The 8,971-nt window shown below is 50.5% G+C and overlaps 1 protein-coding gene across 1 annotated transcript; it reads right to left on the bottom strand.

The window, feature by feature from the left end:
- Nucleotides 1–7,163: 7,163 nt before the first annotated feature.
- Nucleotides 7,164–8,126, bottom strand: LOC136994117 (olfactory receptor 5AP2-like). The gene has a single exon (XM_067310368.1). It carries the CDS (start codon nt 8,124–8,126, stop codon nt 7,164–7,166), a length of 963 nt encoding a protein of 320 aa, XP_067166469.1.
- Between the last annotated feature and the right edge of the window lie 845 nt (nt 8,127–8,971).

Below are 8,971 nucleotides of genomic sequence, written 5' to 3'. Positions count from 1 at the left end.
CTGTGGATCAGAGACCCCAGTTCTTATGGGGGGACTTTAATCTCCCTGACATTCCGTGGGAGGGCAATGCAGCAGGCTGCAAAGAGTCCAGGAGGATTCTGGAGGGTGTGGAGGACAACTTCTTAGCACCGCTAAGCCTGCTAGGTCAACAAGGGTGACACTTTCCTGGTCCTGGAACCTGCCAACAAGGAAGAACTCATGAGGGCTGTGGTAATCAGGGTCAGCCTTGCCTGCAGTGGCCATGAGATGGTAGAGTTCCAGATCCTGAGGGGTGTGAGGAGGAAGAGGAGGAAGAGGAGCAGAGTCCAGACTCTGGACATCAGAGAGGCAGACTTGGGCCCCCTGGTAGAGGGAATCCCATGGCAGGCAGCTCTGAAGGGCAGAGGAGCTCAAGACAGTTGGCAGGTCTTTAAGGACAGCATCCTCCAAGCTCAAGAATGGCCCATACTGATACCCAGGAGAACAAGTGGACGTCTCAGGAGACAGGGTGGCTGAACAGGCAACTCGCAACTGAACAACAGTACAAAAAGGCAGCACACGGGAACAGAAAGCAGGGAGAGGCTGCAAAGGAGGAATTCAAAAATGTTGTCCAGTGAAGCAGGGAAGCAGTTAGGAAAGCCAAAGCTTCTTTAGGACTGATGCTTGCAAGGATTTCTAGGGCACAGAGATGATCTGCTGTTGCTTCAGTAACAGGAAAAGCATAAACAAGGAAGATGTGGGCCCATGGCTGACTGGGCCAGGGAATCTGGTAACAACAGAGGTAGATAGGTCTGGGGAACTCAATCCCTTGCCTTCAGCCCCCACCAACAAGGTCTCCCAGGCCACTGCACCTACAGTCAGGACGCCTGAGGAGAAAAACAACCAGCGGTGCCTGAGGCTTGAGTCAAGAATTATTTGTAACTCTATGGGATTGGATGGGCTGCAGCTGAGGATGCTGAGAGAGCTGGTTGCTATCTAGCAAGGCCACTCTCTGGCATCTTTGACAGCTGTGGAGACTCAGGGAAGCCCCAATGCCTGGAGAAGGGCAAATGTTACATCCCTCTTCCAAAAAGGCCACAGGACAACCTCCTTTGATGAGGAGAGTGTCATGGAGCAAGCCCATTCAGATCACATTTCTGGGTCACTGAAGGAGAATGAGCTGTGTGGGAACAGTCAGCATAGATTTACCGAGGGGAAATCATGCCTCACCCACGTGATGGCTTTCTGTGTTAAAAGAACTGTATTTGTGGACAAACAGAGAACACTGAATGTCAGTCACCTCAACTTTTGGAAGGCTTTTGACACTTTCTCCTGCAGTATACTTGCACACAAACTAGGCCTTTATGGTCTGAAAGGTGAGACAACCAAATGGCCAAAGAACTGGTTGGATGATGGGTCTCAGAGGGTAGTGGTGAATGGGTAGTGTTGTTCATGGAGATTTGAATCACAGAATCACAGAATGGTTGAGGTTGGAAGGGACCTCAGGAGATCATTTAGTCCAACCGCCCTGCTCAAGCAGCGTCACCTAGAGCACGTTGCACAGGATCACATCCAGGTGAGTTTTGAATATCTCCAGAGAAGGAGACTCCACAGCCTCTCTGGGCAACCTGTTCCAGTGCTCTGTCACCCTCACAGTGAAAAAGTTTTTCCTCATGTTAAGATGGAAGTGTCTGTGTTTCAGTTTGTGCCCATCGCCTCACGTCCTGTCTCTGGGAACCACTGAAAAGAGTCTGGCTCCATCCTCTTGACACCCTCCCTTCAGATATTTGCATACACTGATAAGATCTCCTCTCAGCCTTCTCTTCTCCAGGCTAAACAGGCCCAGCTCTCTCAGTCTTTCCTCATAAGAGAGATGCTCCAGTCCCCTCATCATCTTAGGAGCCCTCCACTGGACTTGCTCCAGTAGTGCCACATCCCTCTTGTACTGGGGAGCCCAGAATTGGACACAGTACTGCAGATGTGACCTCACCAGGGCTGAGGAGAGGGGGAGGATCCCCTCCCTCGACCTGCTGGCAACACTCTTCCTCATGCACCTCAGGATACCATTGGCCTTCTTGGCCACAAGGGCACATTGCTGCCTCATGCTTAACTTGGTGTCCACCAGCACTCCCAGGTCCTTCTCCGCAGAGCTGCTTTCCAGCAGGTCAACACCCAACCTGCACTGCTGCATGGGGTTATTCCTCTCAAGGTGCAGGACCCTGCACTTCCCTTTGTTGAACTTCATGAGGTTCCTCTCCGCCCACCTCTCCAGCCTGTCCAGGTCTCTCTGAATGGCAGCACAGCCCTCTCATGTATCCGCCACTCCTCCCAGGTTTGTATCATCAGCCAACTTGCTGAGGGTGCACTCTGTGCCTTCATGCAGGTCATTGATGAAGAAGTTGAACAAGACTGGACCCAGTACTGACCCCTTGGGGACACCGCTAGCTCCAGGCCTCCAACTAGACTCTGCGCTGCTGCTCTCAACCCTCGGAGCTCTGCCATTCAGCCAGTTCTCAATCCACCTCACTGTCCACTCATCTAACCCACATTTCCTGAGCTTGTCTATGAGGATCCAGCTGTACCCAGGCTCATCCGAGGGCGAGTCTGGAAAGCAAGAGGGTCCAGTCTGAGCCTTGGGACTCAACAGGTCGATCTCCTTTGCACACATTCTTTAGACATAAACCGTTTACCAAGTCTGGGACTAGGATTGGATCCAGCCACACCTAGGCTCCACTCAGGAGGAGTTTAGAAAGCAAGGGGGTCCTTTCTGAACCTCGTGACTCAATGGGAGGGTCTCCGTTGCGCGTGCATCCTTCATGCAGTAAATAACTGAGTGAACCTTGCCAATCGAACCTCGTGAAATCATTCTTATTTACAATTGAACTTTGTTAAGTCGCTATCTTACCGCAATAAACATAGTGCTGCTTCCCTCTCACGAGTGAAGTGCATCACTCCTCTGCGACAAGCCCCCAAAGACAGGACCACCATTTCATTGTCTTTATAAAAGAAACGATCAAGGTAGCAATGTTTTCTGCTTTCCCTTCTGTACTAGGACCTGATTTTCCTCTCCCTTTTCCCTTTCAACAAATTCAGTATCCCACATGCCTAGAGGCATATTTGGCACACAGCACATGCCTTTCCAGGTCCTTCGTGCCTCTTTAAAATAGAACCAAAAGTAACTTACTCCTTCAGGTCTGCAAGTACTGTGCCAGGGAGCACAGCAAGGGCCAGCTGCTCCCTAAGGGACAGGGAAGTGGGAGCTGAGCATGGTAACACGGTCAGGAGGGCAGGTGCCTCACCAGGCAGGGCCCCATCCCATGGTCCCCAAGTGAGTTTAGCAGGGAAGCCGGGGGTTGAAGCGGGGGTCACCTGAGAGTCCAGATCTCCAGCCACACTTTTGGTGATGAGGCAGGTGTGAGGTCAAGTCGGGACATCAATCCAAAGGTCAGGGTCAGGATCAGATCCAGTGATGGTAACCAGGGTGAGATAGAGCCCAGTGATCATCTGGCAGGTCCATAGTGATGAGACAGGTCTGAGATCAAGCCAGGAAGTCAGTGCAAGTCTGGGTCCAGATCAGCGGGGTCCATAGCCAAGCACAGACATGACTGGGGCAGTGCTGGAGAGCAGCGCTAGGTCAACATGGCTCAGAGAGGGACTTAAGCCCAGGGCTGAGCTGAGATGGGGCTCCTGGGCCCATGGACACAGGGTGTGGGGCTGCTCAGGGCCATTAAGGCATAATTATGGGGTTCTGGGCATATAGACAATGACGAGGGTGCTGTAGAAAACAGTGACGATGCTGTGGTAGAGGAGCAGGCAGAGAAGGCCTTTAACGTGCCTTGTTCTGTCCAAGAAGCCATCTGCAAGAGCAGCTCTGGGAAGGGGCACGTCAGAGGCACATCAAAGGCAGATGTGTATGCAGGACAGGCAGGAACCACATGTCACCCAGGTGCTTTCATCATAGGCAAACAGAGCCAAAGGAAGGCGAGATGTTCTGGGATTTTTCTCCCTGTTCTAGAAACTACTGCATTTTGCTGGAGTCATCTGCTAAAATGCAGGGAGCCCACTAGAAGTAAGAATCATCACCAAGCCTAAAAAACACTGCCTGAAAGAAGGGCCACAGGGCTAGAATCCTTCATGTGTCTTCATTTTCAGACAGTACATCTCTGTCTCATGGTTGCACAGTGTCTTTGTTCTGGGTGGAGGGATGCAGAAAAATCCATTTTGGCCTTGCTCCTCTCTCAGGGGTCGGGTTGAAGCAGCAGTGGGGTAAGGGCCCTGTCATACACTACTGGCAGGATTTAGTTACCTGCACACAAGTCCTGGTGCCCTCTGGACCCCCTGTAGCAACCAGGGGCTGCAAGACATGACACAAGCCCTGCTGCTCTCAGGATCTCAATGGAGTGGCCCACTCATGGGTGTCTATTGCTGCTGGCAGTGTCCTCGGCAACTGACTCAACTCTTTACTAATGGACATATGGAGACACTTAAGACAGGACTCATTTGCTAAAAGGTAAGTGCCTGCTTTCATTTTTGGTGCTAAAGGTGGGAATCTGTGCGGTCCTCTAGCAGTACCTCCGGAAGGTGACATTTATCGGTCCTTCCAGCTCTGCTTGCTGCCTCAGATGCCACAGAGTGCTTTGAATGCCCATATGTAAATCGTGCCATCCAGCCCTTATGTTGTAGCTTTCCAAAAATTGGTAAAATGACTCCCAGGCTGAAACATAAACCTCCGTGGATGAATGTGTTACCACCGCCTAAGCTTCCTGAAGACAGTTTTGAAGACACGAATACTATTCGATTTTGGGTGCCTAGGAAATTTGTGGACATTTGGTCTTGCAAGAGAGGTCCAGTAATCGAGTGATGAGGGTTTCAGGGTGCTAGAAGTTGCTGGATCCAGTAGCCTGGCAGAGGTGAGGCTGCCCCAGTACCCTGTGCTCAGTAGGCACCCACGTGCACATGCACACAGTGCGCACGTACAGACATACACCGCCGGCCACAGAAGAGCAAAGACAGAAACACTCAACACTCATGAGAGCACAAAGAGCACCAGCAGCCTCAGCCTGTTCCCATCTCTGGCTGATCAGGAGGAAAGCTGGTAAATGGAAAATATATACCCATACATACATGTAGACCGTATGGATCTCTCCTGTAGCTGGTCGTAGATGCTTGGTCTATCCAGGAGCTGGGCCCTGGATCCTCCTGTCTCCCCAGCTGCCTCACGTGCACACAAACACACACACAAATGGGTCTCTCTGGTGCAAAATCTCAGAAAGCAGTCTGTTTCCATGTGATCAGTTCCTTTCACCCTCTTTTTCCCTCGGTGTTCTCATGCTTGTAGCCCCTCAAAACACCTTCATCCCTCCCTTTTCCCGCCTTTGGTCCTTCCCTAAACATCCCATGGAAAGTCTTGCACAATCCCAAAATGGTCTTCCCAGCATCTCATAATAAGCCTCCTTCCCCTCTAGGCAGGAACTGCCATCCTCAGTCTGCAAGGCCATCCTGAGAGGCTCTCCCGTTGACCAATTTGGGCTAGTCTCACACATGGACTTCTTGGATCCATTTCTGAATGGATGTTGGATCTGGTTCTGAATGAATGTTTCTCCCCTGAACTGTTCCATTATTTCACTGAAAACAGGGTGATTTATGTCCTAGAAATGCCAATCCTTCATCTGTCTTTCTTACAGAAGTGTGGGGGTTTAGGCCAGATTAAAATGCTGTGTGGGATATGTGTGAAAAAGAGCAGGCCAAGCGCATCCCATCTGACCATGACCAAGTCCTGAGGACATCAACCCCACAGTGCATTTCCTTGCGCTGACCATACCTGATATGGGCCATAGCATCTGCGCATCTATCTTGATGACCCACTAAGTCCTTTCCATTCCAGGCCTGTGTTATCCCCAGAAGGATGTGTCACACATTCAAGATCCAAGATCTGAAAGGAATTAAAGTGACGGAAATGCAAGCCAGCCAGACAACAACACTATTTCAAAGTTTTAACCGCAACAAACATATCAAGCAGCAATTGCACGCTGAGATTAAACACATCCTGGAGGATTTTATTGCACATCATCTGAAGGATGCCTAGGGACTCTTTAGATACATCCATTGATTTGGAGGGTGTTTTGGATACTCTCCAGCATGCTGCAATTACAGTATAGTGATCTTCCAGAGAGTGGAAGTAGTGTTACATCAAGCCAGACATCAAACATCTCAGATCATGGTCTAGGCTCACGTTGCCCTACTCAGAGAGACAAAGGGAGAGTCTGGAGGATGATCCATCTCCTTCCAAGGGAGACACTGAAATAAGCCCAGTTAATCAGCCTGGCTCCCTTTTCTGACAGTGCTCAGCAAGTCAGTTCAAAAAAAAAGATGTCTTAGATCCTTGCTCCTCTCTGATCCCCTTCCCTAAACATTCCTTAGAAACTTTTGTATAGTCCCACAAGCGCCCCTTGAATAGCCAAAATCTTCATGTCTTCTTTCCCCCTTCTTATCAGTTGCAAAGTCCAGGGAGGACCTCTCCAAAGCTGTGCCTCTAGTTTCTCCACGGACCACCAATGAGTGACCAGAGACTTTTGAGCTTGCCATTGTTTCTGTTATCCCTTGTCTATCAAGTTTGTGTCACTGTGTGTTTCGTTAAGTGCTTCCCTCTTTGCTTATTATCCCTTTTGCCCTGAAAAGATCCATGCTCAGATAACCTTAATGTAGCAGATGCTCTCAAATGTCACGAACCCATGACCCCAGAGCTCTGGTCTCTGTTATCTACTGCCCGATACTCTGGAGAGCTGGGTTGCTACTCAAGGGGACCTAAACACACTGCAGATTTGGGCTGGCAGGAGCCTCCTGAAATTCAGTCAAGGAAAGGGCAGAGTCCTGCACCTGGGCTGGAACAACCCCAACAGCCCCATGCAAAAGATGGCCTAGGTGCTGACAGGTGAGAGAGCAGCTTTGCAGAAGAGGACCTGGGGCTCTTCATGAGGAAGCTGAAGAGGAATCAGTAATGTGCCCTGGTGGAAAACACCATCAACCGAGATGTGACTCCCAAGGCCCCCTACTGCAGACAGAAAAAGGAGTTGAGATCCGTGGAGAACCTGACCCCTAAGCCACGAATTTGCCCTCACTAGAGAAAAAAGATGACAAGGTTGCAAAATTTCCCACCGGTAGCAACACTACTTTATTGTCTTTATTTACACAACAGTGCACAACTGCTATGAGCTCTGGGTGAAAGCCAGAGCTTTCCTGAGCGCTTTTCTGAGGGCCTCCCTGACCTCCCTGTTCCGCAGGCTGTAGATGAGGGGATTGACCAAGGGCGTGAGGACAGTGTAGAAAAAGGAGAACACTTTGTTGAGCTGCCTTAGCTGGGGGGTTCTGGGCAGCATGTAGACAATGATGAGGGTGCCATAGAAAACAGTGACAACGGTGAGGTGAGAGGAGCAGGTGGAGAAGGCCTTCTGCCTGCCCACGCTGGATGGGATCCTCAGGATGGCAGCTATGATGCACATGTAGGAGGCCAGCGTGAACAGAAAGGGGAGGACCACATCCAAGAAGCCGAATATGAAAGCAACGAGCCTGACCTTCCTGGTGTCACTGCAGGCAAGCTCCAGCAATGGGGTAAGATCACAGAAGAAGCGGTCTATTGCCTCGGGGCCATAAAACTTCAGCTGGGCCAAGAAAGGAGTCACTGCTGTAGGGATAAGGAATCCCATTAGCCAAGACCCAGCCGCCATCTGGAAACAGACCTTCCAGGTCATGAGACTGGCGTAGAGCAAGGGCTGGCATATGGCCAAGTACTGATCGTAGGACATCATGGCCAGCAGGTAACACTCTGCAGCTGCAAAACCGCCAAAGAAATAGAACTGAGCAATACAGCCATGAACAGAGATGGTCTTGTTCTCGGTCAGGAGGCTGGCCAGCAGTCGAGGCAGGATGGTGGAGCTGTAGCAGGTCTCCAAGGAGGACAGATTGCCCAGGAAGAAGTACATGGGGGTATGAAGATGCCGGTCTGCAACCACCAGCACAACGATGAGGATATTCCCAACCACACACATCAAGTAGATCATGAGCGAGAGGAGGAAGAGTGGTCTCTGGAGTGCTGGGATATTCCCCATTCCCAGCAGGAGGAACTCCATCGGTGATGTCCCATTGTCCCATTCCCATTTCTCCATCAGCATCATAGATCTGTCTTTCTTTTTCCTGCTTTCAAGAAGGAGGCCTGTAAAAAAAGAATATTTCTTTCTGTATTAAAACATGGGAAGAAAGTTTTTGCCAGAAGAATAGTCACGCGATTCTGCACTCAGCAAAAAACAAAACAAAACAAAAATACCCTAAAGAATAGTTGAGGTTGGAAGGGACCTATGCAGACCATCTGGTCTAACCCCCCTGCTCAAGCAGTCAGCTACAGCAGGTTGCCCAGGACCATGTCCAGTCAGGTACTGAGTATCTTCAAGGATGGAGATTCCACCGCTTCTCTAGGCCACCTGTTCCAGTGTTCAACCACCCTCACAGTGAAGAAGTTTTCTTATGTTCAGATGGAATTTCCTGTGTTTCTGTTCGTGTCCATTGCCTCTCATCCTGGCATTGGGCACCAGTGAGCAGAATCTGGCCCTGTCCTCTTTACACCCTCCCTTCAGATATTTATACACATTGATAAACTCCCCCCTAAGTCTTCTCTTCACCAGGCTGAACAGTCCCAGCTCTCCCAGCCTCTCCTCGTATTAGAGATACTCCAGTAACCGCAATCATCTTTGTGGCCCTTTGCTGGACTTGCTCCAGAAAGTCCATGTCTTGTACCTGGGAGCCAGAACTGGACACAGTACTCCAGATGAGACCTCACCAGAGCTGAGCAGAGGGGAAGGATCCCCTCCCCTGACCTGCTGGCAATGCTCTCCCTAAAGCAGCCCAGGATACTGTTGACCACCTTTGCCACAAGGGTGCATGGCTGGTTCATGTTCAACTTGTCCACCAGGACACCCAGGTCCTTCTCTGCAAAGCTGCTCTCCAGCTGGTCAGCCCCCAG

This window comes from Apteryx mantelli, chromosome 24 (genome assembly GCF_036417845.1).
Source record: "Apteryx mantelli isolate bAptMan1 chromosome 24, bAptMan1.hap1, whole genome shotgun sequence".
Taxonomy (NCBI): Eukaryota; Metazoa; Chordata; class Aves; order Apterygiformes; family Apterygidae; genus Apteryx; species Apteryx mantelli.
The sequence above is the reverse complement of the archived record's forward strand: the minus strand, read 5'-3'. Positions and strand labels throughout refer to the sequence as shown.

Coding starts and splice junctions, on each gene's coding strand:
- LOC136994117 (XM_067310368.1), bottom strand. CDS start 8,126: ATGCTGATGGAGAAATGGGAATGGGACAATGGGACATCACCGATGGAG.